General features: G+C 41.1%; 1 protein-coding gene across 3 annotated transcripts in view; it reads right to left on the reverse strand.

Annotated features, from left to right (window-relative positions):
• The window catches only part of wdfy3 (WD repeat and FYVE domain containing 3), a 100,301-nt gene that overhangs the window by 54,092 nt on the left and 26,993 nt on the right, over window positions 1-19,216 (reverse strand). For all 3 annotated transcript variants that reach the window (XM_073465928.1, XM_073465929.1, XM_073465927.1), the window contains exons 5-13: window positions 17,438-17,665; window positions 16,655-16,847; window positions 15,486-15,672; window positions 15,227-15,393; window positions 10,940-11,419; window positions 9,419-9,523; window positions 6,621-6,814; window positions 3,150-3,421; window positions 2,537-2,734 (exon numbers count right to left, since the gene is read on the reverse strand). In XM_073465928.1, coding sequence (XP_073322029.1) covers window positions 2,537-2,734; window positions 3,150-3,421; window positions 6,621-6,814; window positions 9,419-9,523; window positions 10,940-11,419; window positions 15,227-15,393; window positions 15,486-15,672; window positions 16,655-16,847; window positions 17,438-17,665 — 2,024 coding nt within the window. The remainder of the gene's footprint in view (window positions 1-2,536; window positions 2,735-3,149; window positions 3,422-6,620; window positions 6,815-9,418; window positions 9,524-10,939; window positions 11,420-15,226; window positions 15,394-15,485; window positions 15,673-16,654; window positions 16,848-17,437; window positions 17,666-19,216) is intronic.

Raw genomic sequence — 19,216 nt, forward strand, 5'->3', positions numbered from 1 at the left:
TTTTGTGTTGTTGTCCTCCATACCAAACCACTCTGATGCACTTCTGTTACTCTGGATGTGATGATGTTGTGTGTAACTTTGTAAGTGACTCTTCAATGTCAGATTTGACCAGCCAACCTGAGCATTCACACTCATCTGTAGAAATCTGATTCCAAACCACTTTGGATCTGATTTGCAAAAATCACATTTTACATGTTTTTTTGCTGTTTAGATTTCCAAAATCAATCTGGATATCATTGTGTGTAGCCAAATAACGGATCTGGGCTGGCAGTCTGACCATGGCCTTAGTGTCAACTGAAGGTGAGCAAAATGGAGAGGAAGGGATGAGGGTGAGGAAAGTGGCAGAGCGCTGTAGCTACCTCTTCCTGGCGAGTGCTGGCGTGCCCCACGGCGAGGGCAGCGAGGTCTCATGAGTCAGGCAGGGAGGCACCTGCTCCGCACGACTGCATGGCAGCGCACACATACACATACACACACACACACATTCACAGAGGTAAAGGACACAAGCAGAGAAACACATTCAAACACAAGCATGCACATACGCACACAAAAAACCACAGGTATTCACACACACACCCACACATGCAGCCGCGCAGATGGACCGGGCCGAGGATGAACAGCCAGACAGCACCAGAGGTTAGAGGAGGAAAAAGAGGAAGAGAGAAAAGAAGGAAAGAAGCTGTTAGTGGAAAGCTGAAAGGAGAAACAGGATCAGAGCTACAGCTGGAGCACATGCATGACGCCAGCTACAACTACACATGAAAAAGGTGTGTAGTGTTGTCATAGTGACCAAGGACTGCAAATGTAATACCACTGGAGTTTGAAACTTTTAGCACTGCAAACAAAACTGCTTTTGATTGTGACCTCCAGGTGGTGCACACAGGCACAGAAGAAGAAATGGGAAAAGAGGATTGTAACCCATGATTCAGCAGTCTGTGTCTTAACTGCATTGGTGATCAAGTCTAATCAACCAGTTTAAAACAGCATCAAGACATATATTCAACTCAATTCCAGCAAACCTTAAATAGTTACACAATGTGTATTTCTATTTTTGTCAACTATTTATTGATATACAGTCACGTTCTTTTCTGGTGTCACAGTCGTAAATATTTCTGAATACTACATTTTATTCATACTGCCATCATGACAACACTACCTGGCTGTGCAACTGAGTCAGAGCCACAGCGCGCTTCTTTATTAAAGTTTTCAGCTACCAGAGCTCAGCCATGTGTGTCTCAGCTGAAAAGCCGAAGTGTGACTGTACAGTATGACGTGACTGAGGTAAACACGGCCGTGTTAACACTTTCAGAACACAGAGAGGCACCTGACTGATCTCAACCTACAAGTGTCCTTTTCACTCGTGCAAAAAACGTATTGATCTGCAAGTTATATATTGGAATTCAATCAATCCAGTGATACATGCAGATCTGGAAAAGAGCATGGATTTAAGATATCACCATTAGTCACTTGTTTCAGTGTGTGGCCTTAAAGGGGCATTATGTCGTTTTGGAGAAGAAATTCAAACTAAGAATTTTAATATTTACAATATTAATGAGATAACAAAAACTCACTTTTTTCCTAAACTGAATAAACAAGCTGTTCTCAGAGGAAAGTAAGGTCCCCAGCACACTGTTTGAAGCTAGAAAGGTGGCAGGGTCCGCCAAATTTAAACAAAATACAAAAGTATGTAATTGTGTTGTTCTTTAAGGTCAGTTTGTTTATTCAGTCATGAAAATGAAGAGTTTGGTTATTTAGTTTGTTCAGGCAATGAAGCTCTTTCTCTTGTGATTACAATTTCTTCTCCAAAACTACACAGCGCACCTTTAAGTTGAAACAATTCTTTTAAGGTCAGTTAAAAACACTTGTGTTTGTATAGCAAAGTTGTTTTTCTAACAATAATTCCCCTCAGGCTAAATAAATTGGATCCTGAACGTCAAAAACATTTTCATAGAGGGTTCTGTTAAGATTCAAATGAGGCCAAAAGAATCACAATGGACACTCACAAGAAGAAGAAAAATAAGTTGTGGGTTTTATTAAGAACTCCAACATGTTAAAGGATCGTAGAGAAAAATGTGAGGTCCTTAATCTACTGCAGAAATGTTCACAAGGAACATGTGGAAGCAATCTGCTGAGCTTGAACTAAAAGCTCCTCGATTCTCTTTTACATTAGGACAAATACTCACTAAACTGCTTACTTATTTAACCACCGACAGAAAATGAAAAACTTGTTGACACCATTTCATCCTAATTCATTTATTAGGCTCAATAGGCAATATCAATTAGCCTCCAAGTTATGTTTGACCCTTCTGTTGTGATCAATGGTGTAATACACTGTATACACCACTGAGGGAGCCATGACAACTGCTGGCTATTGTCTGAACAGAGGAGACTGAATTCCTACTATAGGTGGTGACTTTTTGGCATTTAGCTGTAGGATAACACTACATAAGACAGGTAGTGTGAAATTTGTTGACCATTTTGTTTGTTTTATTTAACTTCTAAGCATCAAAATGCCCAGTTCCTGACATCCACTGACCTGTCAAACGAGTCGGTGGCCATCTTGTACAGGTAGATGAAGAGCTTGCTGCAGTGTTTGAGTGTGGGACAGACATTGTCTCCTGCGCAGCCTCCGGGGGCAGCCTCGTCCTCCAGCAGCCTCTGGAAAGGCTGAGCATTGGAGGGGAACACGCCTGTGGGACCCAGCTTCTTCGTGTCTGAGAAACAGCCCAGCAGCCTGGTGGGAAGCAGAAAGAAGTGGTTAACATGAGGAAAGTTTGGTTTTAAAAAAGGACAAGGACAAACTGCTACAAGGTTTATTTGTTTTTGTTTTTGTTGGTGCGCAGGCTGGGGGAGTTTTTCCTTACTTGAATCGAGGGTCTAAGGACAGTGTCCTACACTGTACAGATTGTAATGCTCCCTGTGCCAATTTGGATTTTGGTCTATATAAATTAAATTGACTTGACTTGGCTACCAACAGAACTGGACTTTGATATGTTGTGACTTTTCCCACAGTGGGGAAAAAAAACACCAAACAAGACACTTCAGAGGTTCTTTGAGCATTGGGACTGTGGTAACTTGACAGAAGATCAAAGTCAAATCTGAGGACAATGCTCCATCCACTGACAAAAGTCTAAGGAGGTAGATCTTACCTCACAGCATCGGCCAGCTTCTCATACTGGATCTCCGTGCGGAAGAAGTGTGAGTTGGCCGGCTCGTAGCGCATGGCGGCGGTGAGCGTGCAGAAGACGGTGTGCAGGAGCTCAAAGACTTGGTTCTGGTTGACACGGTCCCAGCCGTGTCGCGGCGGCTGGCACAGTGACCGCTCCATGGCCACCAGCAGAGAGGTGATGTAGACAAAACCGCCAACCTTGCGGAACACCGTCCGGGTGCGGTGACTCTCACGCAACACCGCTAACAAAGCCTGAAGAGGAGAGAGAGATGATTGAAGTTTCTTTTACAGTCAAAATTCTTTATTTCACAACTATAATGAGCCGTTTACAAATATGTAAAAGAAATTTAGTGAAAAGAGATAACTTCTTTTTATCAGTGATGACGATAACTAAGTACATTTACTCAAGTACTGTACTTAAGTGTAACATTAAGGTACTTGTACTTTACTTGAGTATTTCAATTTTATGCTACTTTATACTTCCAGCCCACTACATCGGAGAAATGTACTTTTTACTCCACTCTATGTTTTGTATATGCATCAGAGCCAAAGCAGCACATTTTTAAATCAATCTATTTTATCAGCAATTGGATAGAAAAAAACACTCATTCTGAAAATCTGAAAAATGCTGAATATCAGATGCAATAATTGACAAAGTTGGTAACACCAGCGCAAATAACGCCAAGTCAACACTAAATATACAGTTTATACATTTATGTAAATGTATGTTCAATCTACTTTTACTTGTAGTGTTGATATTTAAGTACATTTATTAACAGAAAAGTACTTTTAATATTTAAGTACATGTCATATCAGACACTTTAAGACTTTTACTTCATTACTATTTGTATGGGTGACTTTCACTTTTACCAAATAACATTTTAACCCGATATATTTACTTTTATTCAAGTATGACTCTTGGGTACTGGTTTACATATTGCTGTCCCTGAGGTACATTAGTTTATTCTGAAGAAGTCACACAAACCCTGTTTCCCTTTCTCTGCATCATTTTAACTCACTTTATTTCACTTACTTATTTTAAATTTTGTTACCAAATTATTCTCCCCCATTTTGAGTTTTCATGTCAGTTGGTTTTTGTCGTCTCATTCAGTCATGTCTATATTCATTTACTCCTTTTCCTCCCATTCTTCTTATGTAGGGAGACACATTTATGAGCCCCTCTGGGTTTCTTTGTCTCGCTGCACCAGCTGGATGTTTTTTGTTCCCTACATTTTTACAAGTTTTATTATTCGCATTTGCAAGTAACCTAAACTGAAACATCAAACTGTAACCTAGATATGAGTTTCGGGACCTAAAAACAGCCTGGTAGCATAGAATGGCTGTGACAGGAAACAATTTTAATTGGCAACTGAAAAGTGGAGAAAACGTCTGTGATCGACAGCAGATGAAGCTTTTGAATGACAAAGGTGAAGTGCAGTGTAGACACTAAGCAGGGCTCAGTACCACTTTGCAGGAAAAAGCTTCTATATTTGAAACAAAACATGTTGGAATGATAGGGCAAAGACTGTGTGCAATATTGTATGATAGGATAAGTTATTACTTCTGAACATGTACACAACGTCACCTGGTTTTCTTCATAACACATTATCAGTATTACAGCAAAGAATACAACAAGAATATTGCTACGGTCCAAAAATCTCAGTTTGGTCCCCATTGTGATGTCACATCAGACTGCCTCATTTGTTGTGTATTTACAGATAATTATCAAAAATACTAGCATGTTATCATTATAGCAACATCTACATCAGAAACACTGTAATTCATCATAGTCTTAAAAAAACCTGCTCTCACTACTCAACGCAATGCAGATTGTTTATTTGTACCATTCACCAAGGTTGCAAGACATTTTCCTTTAAAATTTAGGCCATGGCAACAATAACAATAGCTGAATGTTAAAAATCTTTACAGCAATACTTTCTTCCCCCAAGACAGCGTTGTGTCTCCGTTTCTATGAGTCGTCAGAACAAGCTGTAAACTGTTGTCATGAGGACTATTTCTTCAGTAAAAGGTAGCTCTGATGAAATCTGTCAACGGCAGAAGCAGTGGGATTACGGGAACACTGTTTCAGGAAAGAACATGCTGCTGTTGAAAATACAAAAAAACATATTCAGTGTTTTGAGCCGCAAATAAAATGTCCTTAGAGTCTGCTCCACTGCAGTGGCAACAGAAGTCTCAGTGATGGATACAACTAAATAGAAAAAACAAATACAACCCAAATTATTTACACATCTGAATTTAAGATTTGTCATTTTTCCATTTCTACAATGGAAACTATGTGACACTTAAACTTAAACTATATTGTGCAAAGTCATTGAGATAGTTTCAGATATGATGATTCATGTCACTGGAAGAAGAGAGAACAAACGAGAAGTAAAAACCGTGATATGTAGCACCGCTGAGCCAGCTGTTTCCTGCTGCATTAAAATACTGCCAGTCTCAGCACAGGAGTCTGTTTTTGACAGGATGTTGAAAACATCCTCTTCCTGTCCTCCAAACTGGGAAATTACCACCAGGCTGTGATGTATGCTGGTAAAATTTAGCTTTCGGGTGTCTACTTCACTAGCCATGAGGAGGCCATGAGGATTAGACCCAACACATCAGGTTTTTGTCTGTGCCCTCCTGAAAGATTACAGTGTTAAATGTGCACTTTCACAAGACTAATCAGCTTAATTCGGAGATCTATTTGTGTGCCTGCAGTGTGTTACTGTCAACAGTACATAAACCCTGATGACAAGCGAGGAAAAAAATATTTTACTCAAACTGGATTTGATGTAAATTCTTTGCAGTCATTAGATTTTTTTTTTAGGGTGATAATTAAAATCCCTGATTAGTGGAATCGGGGAAAATGCTGACGGGTTAATCCAGCCGACGCTTTCATAAGGCGTGAGAATAACCTCGTCTGAAGGAGTGGTATTTGAAAATGCAATTATGCTTCAGAAAATGAGCCTCTCATCCTGTGTGTGTCTCTGTGTGTGTGTGTGTGTGTGTGTGTGTGTGTGTGTGTGTGTGTGTGTGTGTGTCTTACTGTGCACCTTGCACTAAGTGCCCCCCGGTTTGAGGCAATTACTGTATGCAGGGCTTCAAATGCATATTGATTTTTTTAAATTACAGACCTTCCTTTCGCTCAGTGTTCTCACTAAAACTGAAAGTTTGCTTGTGCTGACATTTTCTGAACTCCTATACATTACACTCCATCAAGATAAAGTTTACATTTTTCCAAAAAACTGATCATATTTGAGTTAGCGAATTCTCCAAAATCAGAGAGTTATAGTTTTCCAGACAAAATATTAAAAATATAAGTAAGATAATCCCGTGAGACAGAGCCTTTGGAACAAATTAAACATTCAGTAAGATGACATATATTTAAAAGTGATTAAAATGATCCAACCTGACTAACTGAGTGTGTGAGACAGGGACGGTTTGTCATTACCCGCAGTATGTCCGTCTTCAGCTGTAGTTCACTGGACGGAGCAGAGTGCATGAGGCCCAGCAGTGTTCCCATGTCGTCGTCTCCGCTGGGCGACAGGACGAGCTGCTGGATGATGAGCAGGGCGTGTTCCCGACACTGGCGGTACTTCACGATGTTGTGCACGCAGCGAGCGCCGCCAAACTCCCTGAACAGAGCTGGGAGACAGATAGACAGAAAGGACAGAGGAGGCGGACAGGGGCAGAAATGTAGTCTTATTGGGTCATTTTAAAGTTTTTAACTGAACCCAGGCCAGGATATAATGTGTATACCGTTACAAAAAAAGTGATGTCCAACAATAATGTGTCAGCCTTTAAAGGAAAACAGTACAGTAATGCTGACTGGTCTATTCAGTATAAGACAAAACATTCATCTTTTCTCCACAAACTAGCTAAATACAAATCACTGTGTTGCACTCTCTCCTGCTTATAGCCGTGTATTTAGTTTGGGATGAAACTAGCCGTTACATTCATTATTGATTAAAAGGTACACTATGCAATGTTTTACATGCCTATAAATATAGATAGAGCTCTTGATACAAGAAATAGAAGTTTGCAAGAGCTAACATGCTAGCATGAGTTTTACATGTGCTTTAAAGCCATACTTTTACATCTGTGTGTGCAAAAATTAGAACAAAACAGGCTTGTAATTTGAGTTATGTCTAAAAAAAGGTCTAAAAAAAGTTGCACAGTGCTCCTTTAATCTGTCAATTATGTTTACAGTGAATAGATTGTTTAGTCTAGAAAAAGTAAGAAAAAAGTAAAAATTTCCCATCACAATTTCCCAGAGCCCATGTGGACATCTAAAACCCAAAGATATTCGATTTACAGTAATATAAAAACAAAGAAAGGCAGCAAATCCTCACATCAGAAGCTGGAACCAGAGAATGATTGCCATTTTATGTCCTTTTATATGCTTCATTTTAGCCCTTTATTCTAATTTAGTTATATTTATTAGCGATTGTGTCGCTTGGAACAGAATTTGGAACAGAATTCAAATCAGGAGATGGAGGAGGATAAGTTAATCATGCTGCAGGAATGGTTTAGGATGTTTCTGTGGAGAAACATTTGTGGGAATCCTAGTGGATTACAGCTGCTGTCTCCACAAAGCAGTAAACTCTGTAGAGCCATTTTTCCAACATCAGACAGTCACATATGTTTTGTGGCCTAATCCTTTTACCCACAGGTGAAATCTTTAGGCTCTGTTGAGTTCAGTCCAAGTGTGAGATTGCAAAGTAGTTGCGATTAATTTAAGATTTATTTTGATGACTGAATAATGGCTTTTTACTACTTTTGTTTATTTTTTTTTCATCATAAATTCACTATTAATTGATTAGGCAAAATCAACTGAAAATGTCTTTAATGCCATTTTGCAAAGTGAGAGTGACGTTCAGGTTTTGGTGAAACTTGGTGATATAAAAATCTGACCTTGGCTTGTGCTGTTTTGGCACCCGCTGTGCGACAGACTGTGCAGTGAGTGGATGCTTATTTTAGACCTTCACAAAGGAGTGGGAGGTTTTTATTTGTACTCAAACTGAAAGCCTGAGCTTTGTCATTAAGTTTCATCATGTGGATGCTGTAAAGTCAATTGAAACGGATAAACTGGCTTTAAAAAACTGGTTGCTCGTGATGTTGGTCATCTATGTTTATCTGATATTTCAGTCTGTTTACTGATGGCGCACTGTGGCTCTGACCTGAACTTTTAGTATTATTCTTCTAATTTCTGTGACACACTGAATTTCCTCCTACAGTTGCACTCATTTCAAGTCTCTCGAGTTAAGACCGCCAACTGAGCTGAGAGCCTCAAGCGTAAAATGTAAATGTAATCAATGTGTCAGAGTGGAGGGCTACAAACATCACACTCATCATCCTGTTTTAATGACGACAGCAACCAGTCATCATCAAGGCCAAAGACGGCTGCAACCTGTTGGTGATGTTTGTGACTCATCAATAAATTTTTCTACAGCTCACTGACGACACACACACACTCGCACACACAGAGGGTCAATAAGAGACAGCAGTCATGTGGGAGTAGAGGGATGTTTAAAGAATTGTAATAAGATACTTCATTGATCCATTGAGGAAAATTGTCTTTCCCCTCCACCTAAACAGACAGGTCAGAGGTCAGCATCTCTGGAGATGGTAGAGAATAAGTGCTTTGCTTAAGGAAACTTCAGTAAGGTGGATACATGCAGAAACAAATGAGCATTTGCCCTTGTTTTGGCCAAAATCACCACATTGAATGAGGTAAAGGAACACCCTTTAAGGTGAGGTCAGTTTCTTTTCAAGCTTTTTTTAGGGCCCAAGCAGCAAGCAGTGTGAAGGCCCTCTTAATGCAAGGAATGATTACCCTTTCATTCTACGCCTAAAGTAAATTGCTTTTTTGAAGGCCTAAACATGCTCAAAAAATTGGCACTTGGCACAAAATTCAGACGTTTAGGTTTTTTATGGGTGTCAGCCATGGTGCGCCACCTAAAACGCAGTTCCTAGGACTACTTTTTAGTCAGGGCCCATTCATCACTGCTTGCAGTTTTAATTATATTTTCTCATTGTTGCTGTTGATTGAAATCAAAGAGTTCAAGAACTTCTTAGATTTTAAGCAAAAAGGGTACCTGGGATTTAACTATTAAGGGGCAGGAAGTCCAGTTGATTAAATGATCAAAAAAAAATCCTCTTCATATCTTTAATACGCATCTTAAGACCGTTGAGACACATTTTGAGAAACTACCAATCCTCGGTAAGTGTGTGTGTGCGTGTGTTTACCTGCATTAGTGTTGTTGGAGCCCTGCAGGAGCACAGTCAGTGTCTCCATCACCAGCCAGGCCAACTGCTTTTGCTCCTCTGCCACAGTGTTGTTTTTACAGTCAGCTAAAGATGGAGGGAAAACAAAGGTTAGCATCAGATGACATCATGACTGCAGTAAATACACACAGTGAGCAGTAACACTAATGATATAATGAAGGGTACGCAGTAAAAAAATGAGGATGAGGAATACTTCTACCAAAGGGCAATAACACAATAGAAAGAAAACAGAATTTAATTTTCTGACGGTCTGTATTTGTAGAAATGTACATTTTTAGCTCTAATGGCTTTATAATCTGCTCTTGATTCAGCTCAGTGCATTTCAGGTCAAGCCTGTAGTTGGTTAGATCCATTTAGCTTGTAGCTAAATGAGTTAAACAGCCTGTGGGGTTTTTCAAGGCTTAGACATTATTCTGTATGGTGCCACTGAATTGGTCTTTAGTCGTGGACTGTTGATTTGACTTTCTGGTATGCATTACAGCACTACTACAAAACCATTTCAATAATACTGACCTGAAACCATTAGGCTCTTTAAAAAGCACCTTAGCACAAGCTAAAAAAAACTATTTTTATTGACCTTCTCACTTTTCTGCAGTGATGCAGTAGTGTACTCCACAGTGTGCTGGTGTGTCAACTTTGCATAACTGTCATGGTGACACACACAGTGCTCCCAGTAACCGATTTCTGAATCTTGAACCAAGATTAAGTCATTAGAATCATATCTGCATTTTGCAAAAAAATACAGTGTTAAACTTCTACTTAGTGTGTGGTCAGTTATGATTAGGGCTGAAACAAATCAATAGTAATTACCTGCCTCTATGGCAGATACAGATATGATAACTGACTTTTTTTTTTTTTTTCGTATCTTATCTCAACTTGTGGAACCTTGTAGAACATGCGTTGCAAATTACAATCTTGTTGTCTTCCTGTGAAACTGTAAAAAACATCCACCCCAGTAATGACATATCTGGCCAGCTAGTCTACACTGCTTAGCTCTACCCTGTAGCAGCAGTTTGACGTCATGAGCACAAAGGCCTGCACTTCTTCTTTCTTCTTCCTTTTATTGGCAAATCACAAACCAACTTTAAAGGTGCAAAACACAACCTACTGTATCTGCGTGTGTAGATGCTGCACTTGCTAACTCAAGCAATCTGGCTACGTATTATCAGCTCTTTAGTGGCTGGAATCTCACCAATACCACTAAAAAGCTGATAATGTAAATTTCAGCTGGTCCAAATTTAGCATGATCCCTAATCATGACATGTTTGAGTCACAGTTTGGATCACTGAATTCCGTTTGGTCTGCCACTGCTATGGTAAATGACTGAAGGTCCAGTCCCGACTTTACATGTAGCGCACTTCAAGAAAATTTGTTACAAATAAAATCAAGGAGGTATGATTAATTCTGCAGCCCTGTAACAGTCCACTCTGCACATTTTCACCAATCACAGAAATAAGAAAAAATATCAAAGACGCTCCTCACCTTGGTCATTATTGTGTGGTTGCTGCTGCGTGGTTGGGTCTTTAAGCAAGGCAGCATACTTGTGCAGCAGGTTGACCAGCACCTCCAGCAGGCCGACCTCCCGCAGCACATCGCTGAACACCGGGTCATGCCTGGCCAGCTTTAACAGCGTCCGGACAGACGTGATGCTGCAGGCGTGCGACGTGCTCGACTTGAGCAGCACGCTGACGCTGAAGAGCTCCTTGCACGGCACGTAGTTGAGGCTGAAGACAACAAACTCCAGCAGCTCGAAGTACTTGGCCTGGGCCTCAGGGAGCTTGGCCACGCGTTCTGCAAACTGCGACAGGGTGTGCTGAGACTCCAGGATGAAGTAGTTGGCAGGCTCTGCTGCGTAGATGTTTCCGATGGCATCTAGAAGCATGCAGGCCAGGCGGCTCGTTTTAGCCCTCAGGAAGGCGTTTTGTAGCACAGAAAAAGCCTGAATATTACGCACTGTGTGGCCTGGAGAGAGAAGAGATGGAAAGGGAGAAAAGGTAAGAGACAAAAGAAATAAAACTGACTGAACAGAAATTAAATTAAATTAATTTATAATGATCCTGGTTGGGGCACTTATGGTAGCAAAAAACAAAGTGGGTGGAAACATCACTCTGCTTTGCTTTGTGTGTGAATTTACTGCAAAGACATAAAGCACAAGAGCATCAAAACACAGAGTGGAAAGATGAAGCTGACAACACATTTATATTTCTCACACTCAGACCTACATATGATTCTGCTGGTCTCAATCCAACATCACAAGAAAGGAACTCTTGGCCTTGAAACCTCCCTGGCTACACTGACAGCAGATATCTGAGAGCACTCCTGATGTTACATGAGATGAGACCAAAATGCCCTGAAGGTGCATTAAACCCAAAGAGCAGTAACTGCAGGGAGAGTCACACTGAGAAAAATAATCTCATGGCACGGAGGGGTGTTACGTATCTTTTCACAGCTTTTCACAGCATCTAGTCTAGTATTTGGTGAAAGGAAACCCCAAACCCTGTTAATATGCTTTAACCTACAAAACACACAATAAGGTGCCCTTATTTGCTTTAAAAGGGGTGCATCAGTAAGCAAGAAGGCCGTGCAGCATAGCAGTCAAACAATCAGGAGTTTTGGGATGAATTATCGATTAAATGTCTTTTTTACACATCTTAATTAGATACACAAACAAATCTTTACTGACTAACCAATGAACGAATGCTAAGCTTGACATCCACTTTTTAGTAAATGACTCATGTTTTCAGTCCTTTAATAGGTTTATATGGTCTTTTTGTTTGGAAGGATTACATTCCTGTTTGCTGTTACAGAAGAAATGATAATAAAATCACACAGAGGAACCCTTATTTATTTTGCATGAAATTGTTCCTTAAAATGTTTCTGAATGACTCCAAAGACAAAGAAACTAAAATGACATCTGCTTTTGTCACTTCACACTGCAATGCTCCTTCAACATAATCCCTTGTCTTCATCATGCATTTACGTTGTTTAAAGACAAATGTTTGCACTTTGTTTTGTCAACTCTGCATGTAAGTAATAAAGCACTGTGGTAAAAAATCTCTATTTGATGGCAACATTTACTAGACAGTTCTTTATTTAGGTCTTGTGTGTTTGGGGGTAAAAACACAAAAATACTGAGTCAATTAAAAAATGAGGTGGTGGTGTGTCCTTAACTTAGGATGGAAGGATAGAGAGAAAGGATGAAGTGCAAGAGCATAAAGGATGGATGTTATCCATGAACTACATTATACACATAATCTGACCTCCATTTTGGGGTTGAGTAGCTAACATAAAACTACAAACTATGATTCACACACACACAAACACATACAAGAAAAGTCACACTGACGTGTGTGCTCACACACACACCAAAGCACACATAGCCGTTAAGTGAATGTGGCGGGCTAATTAGGCATGTAAGCGGACCCTCACACCATGATGGCTTCTGGTAATGACTCTGCACACAGCTGGAGCTGTCATTTGGTGGGTAAACACGAGTGTGTATACGTGTGAGTGTCCCTGCGTGCTTGTGTGTGTGTGGTACAATAGGCAGTGGAGCTTGGCTCTGTTATTGAGTGTATGAGTTTAGAAAGTGGGAGGTGACGACACTGTACAGCTACTAGAAGCATTAAAACTTGTTCAAATGGAAACGTTTTAGCGTGCGTGTTTAAAGTCTACTCCAAACAGAGTCAACACTCGTCAACAGTAGTATTGTCACAAAACAACTTTACATTCCGATAAAAAATAACAATATTCTATACCACAGGGAAAATTGACACAACATTAAGGGCATAAAATTTTAGATTTTTATTTAAAGATAAATATAACAAGGGTTGTGTTTTGTGTTAAGTTCAACAGCATCTAAGTTAATTTACCTTTGGAGTAGGTAGGGCTATGTGATCTCTACAGCGGTGAGTGTGTCAACTCACTGTCAGAGATGAAAACATAAAAACGCACCAAGAACCAGGTATCATTACTTTGAAAAATGAGTATTAAAAGCATTTTCAAATGTTCACAATCGATATGTTTGGATATTTCGATATTTTTAGAAGCAGCAGTAGTCATCACCAACAAAGCCAGATCACAGGCACCCCCATTTGTATTTCACTGCTTGATTGCATTGTGCTGTTATGAAAGGAAGCGTGAGTGCATTATAATTATTTTGGATGTAAGGTGGATCTGACAGCGCATATAAAGATCATCCTGTTTCTTTAACAACAAACTGGAAGAAGAAGAGGGGGATGCAAGACAGAATGTCAATGGGGGCAGGTTCTTGGGCAGCAGAAGTAAAAATGTGGCCCAAGACAATTCTCTGAACCACTAAAGCGTCTCTGGACTCCAAAGAGCCCATTTGTATGCAGGAGGCTTCAGGCATTCGTCTCCAGCAGTGTGACAGGCGGCAGTGTTGCCATGGTGTCTGTCAACAGGTTAAGCTGACTGAGATCAGCCAAGCATCAAAGTCATTTCAGGGATTAAGATCTGACTGGGAGATACGGCGGCAGGGGTATACAAGAAGACTTTTCCACAACGAATTCCTCTCTTGTTTCAGGGTTTTGTGTAAACTGAGTTGGGGGGAGTGTGGGGATTTAAGAGATGAGCTTGTGATCAGAAAATCACTGGGATGTACCCTGGATGGGGGAGGGAGAGAACATCTTAACTCCTTGACATTTACCGTCAAAGTTTCATTCATTAGATGATGACAATGGGAGAGATGCGCTTTACCATGTCTTCAATCAGTCTGGCGTTGGGTGTTGTTGTTTTGCTTTGGTTGTCTTGCGTCCACCACAAAATGTCAAAACATGTATTTGAAAGATCTGACACCTCCTTCTTCTCATTCAACCTTCTCTGATATATCTGGAGATAGCAGAATTTAGCATTTAATGATATGGTTTGCTATTCTACAGCATATTTTTGTTTTTGTCATTCAATTTAATGAAAAAAAAACAGTTGGTCTCTTAATACTCTCTCAGCCAGTGAGAAACATGCGGTCTTCAGTTAGAGACTATTTTTACAGAGGACCAATAGAGAGCTTCGTCACATTGTGCAACGACATTCACTTGAAGCTTGATATCAGCATAACCAATGATCTTGATGGATTACTGCTGTGTGTCTATTAGCGTTTAAGTATAAATTCCTTGTATGTGTTCCCACGCTTGGACAGACAGACAGATGGATGGATGCCATTGCATCGTAATGCGTGAGGTAACTACCAATTTCTGTTTCGGGAAGCACCCATGAATCAAGATACATGTCATCAACTAAGATTAAAAGATTGCAACATTCAAGTTTCGGCATCTCAGTGCAAAGAAAATGAAATTGTAAGATGTAAAGATGTGAAAGTGGATGGATGATAGTACAGCTGACTGAGTGACATTTTGCATGCAGTATGCAAGGACGGCAAATCAGAAATGAGGAAGTGAGAACACTTCTCGGAAGGTTTGCCATATTTTGATTTAATTAAGGGCATTCCACTCAGATCAGAGAGATGAGAAAGCGACAGTGACAGACAAGAAGACGTAATGTTTCAATTTATTAAGGAGGGGACATTTTTGCTGAAGTAAAACACACTGATCAAGGACAGATACCTTTGAGTCATGTAGTCATTGAATTTCCAGTACCAGCTAATTATTACTGTAAGCAAGCAAGCCCCAGGACTGTCCAATCTAAGTACATGACTGGTGCATCAAAAAAAGTGCAGCTAGTTATGGAATTATGAAAGCAGAAAAATGAATTTTAATGATCAACTAGCTGCAGTTGCTACCATTAACATACCTTTCCCAGAGGGCTGTGGGAGAACAAAGCCAGGCAGCAGGAAGGGGGCTCCAGTTGTCAGGCCGGCGGGTTTCAGCTCCGTCACCCCATATGTAGTTAGACAGGTGACCAGGTTGACCAGGTCCTTCAGTGCATCTTTCGATTCGTCCTCCTTGGCCTGCTCCAGTCTGCATCCAGACAGAGCTTGGATGAATATTCATTGGATACACTCAAGGAACAAGCAGGATGTTAGCTGAGGGAGTGAAGTTCAAAGTTGTACCTGAGCATGAGATCACAGAGGAAGGCGTAACCCTGGCACATTCGGAAATCGTCCAGCAGGGTCTGAGACACGTCACTGGAGTCCTTGAGGAAGCAGGAGAGGCCGGCGAACATCTCCACAATCTCTAGTGGGGACAGATCATCGGACTGCTGCATGTTCTGAACACATGTGCCCAGGCATTCCTTCTCTGTGGATCAAAAGAAGTTTAAGACAGAAGGGTTTAACAGAGAGGACGAGCAAGGGATTCCTGATGTGTGACAGAATGTATGGAAATGAGATTTTCCATTACATTCCATACGAGATGTGCTACTCTTCTTATCGATCTCTTTGACTAGAGAGAACATTATTCTTTGCCCAACAGTTCAAAGCTGTTTGCAGCAAATTCAGGCAACATCAACTTCATTGACTAGCACATACTTTAATGAGATGAAAATCTTAGTTATTTATACTGCTCTCTACTTCCCAGTGTGGTAATTTCTGGAAATCAGGGCTGCAGGGAAATTACAAGAAACCAAAGTGCAGCCACTGCACTTCCCAGTTTCCAGTGGACACAGGACTGTACAACGGCTCGTATGTCTGGTTTCAGTGTGTCTTGTTCCCTATTCGTGTCTAGAACTACAGCACAACATTGCAAAAAGATGTGTACATGCTCTGAGTTTAGCTAAATGTGTTATGCTAATGCTACAAACTCATGACTCATGGATAGTAAAAGTAAAAATGGAAGCAATATGTTTTGTTTTGTAATATAAATCACCCTATTGTAAGTCTCACAAAAAACTGTTTCAGTTCAATATGCCGAATACAAACTTGTAAATTCTCTTGAATTATTTGTGTGCTTTAAAAATATCAGTAAGCAAACTCTTTGGTTTACTTTGCTAGTATTCTCACAATGCCTTTTTTTGTTACTAAGGTGCATGACAGATGTTAGTCTTGCATGCGCCTCCTTGTCAGCTCTGTGGATTCAAGTTTTATAGCTCCAGTATGTGGATTTCACTGCATTTTCCTATTTTTCATGTGGCACAAGTGCACATCATAAAAACTCCAGATGTGGTTTTGATGATTGGATCTTCAATGTATCGTGTATCGTTACAAATACACAATTAAGTCTTATCCGACCACAACTAGACTGTGTTTGATTAAGTACACACGTGCTGTGTATTTGTACATACCATGTATGTATTTGACCACGTTGACGCTGAGGCCGTGTCGGGAGATGGTTGTGAGCACCTCCCCGGCGCTCCTCCTCCAGGGCAGGTTGTGAGGGGGGCACCAGGAGGTGATGGCACTGAACAGCAGCTGGAGGTCGTCCTTTTGGGCAAGCTCCTCCGCCGGAGACACAAAGGTGCAGAGCTTCACCAGGATCTGCAGGAGAGGAAAGGACAGGAAATTGACTCTGGGCGAACGCGTCAGCCTGAAAGTGAGCTTATGAAACTTGTCAAGCCCAAGTCTGGCATCATGGAGACAGAAGAGTGTTTGATATAAATGCCTTTTATAACTGCTATGATTAATATGTGAAATGTATTTAGGATACTGGCAGAGTAAATGAAATGACACCATGTTTACAGTAAAGGAATCACCAATCTTTTGATTATTAGTGCACATGTGGATTTAAGTATTCACCTAAAACAATAACCATCTTAAAAGGTGCACTATGAAGTTTTGGGTAAGAAATGTAAATCAGAAGAGAAAGATCTTCATGGACTGCTTTTTTTATCCATTCGTTTTCATGACTGAATAATCTGAATAAACAAACTGATCTTAAAGGACAACACAGTTTCATACCGTTTTACTTTGTTTATATTTGGTGGACCCTGTCACCTTTCTAGCTTCAAGCAGTGTTCAGGGGACCTTTTTTCCTCTAAGAACAACTTGTTTATTCAGTTATGGAAAAAATAAATATTTCTGAGTGTATTATTTCCTCATTAATATTGTAAATATTAAAATTATTTTACCTGGACGAAGACCTTCTGGAGCAGCACCCTGCGGTCAGCCAGGGGAAGCTCCTGCTGGCTGTGGCCCTGGCTTGGTGTCTTCTCCTGGGTGGCTGGTGGTGGTGGCGGAGGTGGCTGCGGGGTGGGGCCTACAGGGGCCTCGGCCATGTGAGGCAGGTCGAAGAACAGGTAGAGGCATTTGACCAGCGTGGACGGTACAGACATAGTTGTCATGCAGTCCACCGTTTTCTGATGGTGAGGGAAGAGGGAAAGAAAGGGGAAAGAGTGCAAAAGACATTGTGAAATATAAATAAGACATATGCTTCCAAAAAGAGCCCAGAAGGACCAAAAAAGAACTTGGGGGGCCTCAGTCGTGGTTTACAAACCACCTTTTCAGAAGGTTTGCAGTAACGTGCTGTATCATCACGTGTCAGTGTCATCTTGACTCCACTGAACATCAGAATATTCCATCATTGCCCAGCCTGAACTGCAGAACAACATCTACTGAATACATAAAGATGAAAATGTTTGTTGTTTTTAAGTTTGGTAAACGGGCATTTTTGTTATGTTATGACTCATGGTTGCGTTTCTGTGATGAAAAAAGCGGCAGCAGTAGCTTTGAGGGTTTTGTGTATGTGCATGTGTATGTGTATGTGTATGTGTATGTGGGAGTGTGTGTATGTCATCATGGCAAGGAAAATGACTGAAGAAAGAGATGGGGTTTGTGCTCACTGAGGCGCATGATTCAGATAATCAAACGCTGCCTCCTACACACCCGCACACACAGACAAGAAGCTCACACTGACAAATTATCTTGCTCCTTCTTTCACTTACACACATGAGCTCTCATAAGACATACCCACACACACACACACACGCACGCACGCGCACACACACACAGGCTGGTTGAAATGACCCTCCCATTTACTCCAGCTCTGTCTGCACAACAGAGAGATGGTGGATGGATTGCAGAGCCCAGCAGGCACACACACACATACACAGCAGGCACAACAAATGCACTCTCTCTCCCTCTCTCTCTCTCTCACACTCACACACACACACACACACGCACACACACACACACACACACACACACACACACACTCTCAGATTCAGTCCCTCCACTGATCGATGGAAAGGAGTGGGGGAGGGAGACACTGACAGTGGAAGCAGGTCTATAGTTAATAGTGAGTCAGTATAACCGAAGAGTCGAGGGGCATCTGTGGTACAACAAGCAAGGGGAGAGAGAGAGTGTGTGTGTGTGTGTGTGTGCTTATAGAGTGTGACATATTGGCCCTGCTGCAGCTTTAAGGTCAAGGTTACTGGGAACAGTCAATCAGAGAGAAAACCAGAGAGAAGACATTTTATTAGATGTGTGTGTGTGTGTGTGTGTGTGTGTGTGTGTGTGTGTGTGTGTGTGTGTGTGGAAGAGAGTGAGAGAGAGACACAGAGGAGGAATGAGAGAGGAAAGCACACCGGGAATGCAGAGCGTGAAGGGCATCCTGTAAAAGCAGAAGACGGACAGGAGGTAGAGAGATGGAGCTACAAACAAAAATATTGCTGTTTTATCATCTAAGGGACGAGAGTGGGAGGTGAGAGAAAAAGAAAGAGAGAGAGGGTGACTGCATGGGGGGGGAGTGACGTCAGGTTTATGGGAGGCCGGCTGCCAAGAGAGTCCTTTGTTTTACTGTCTGAGACACAGGAGGAAGGGGATACAAATCCATTAAACCCAGTCACTCACTGTCTCACACACAAACAGGACAGTGAGCCTTCCTGCTTGATGGTAGTTTGTGTGCACTG

This window comes from Pagrus major, chromosome 5 (genome assembly GCF_040436345.1).
Source record: "Pagrus major chromosome 5, Pma_NU_1.0".
NCBI lineage: Eukaryota > Metazoa > Chordata > Actinopteri > Spariformes > Sparidae > Pagrus > Pagrus major.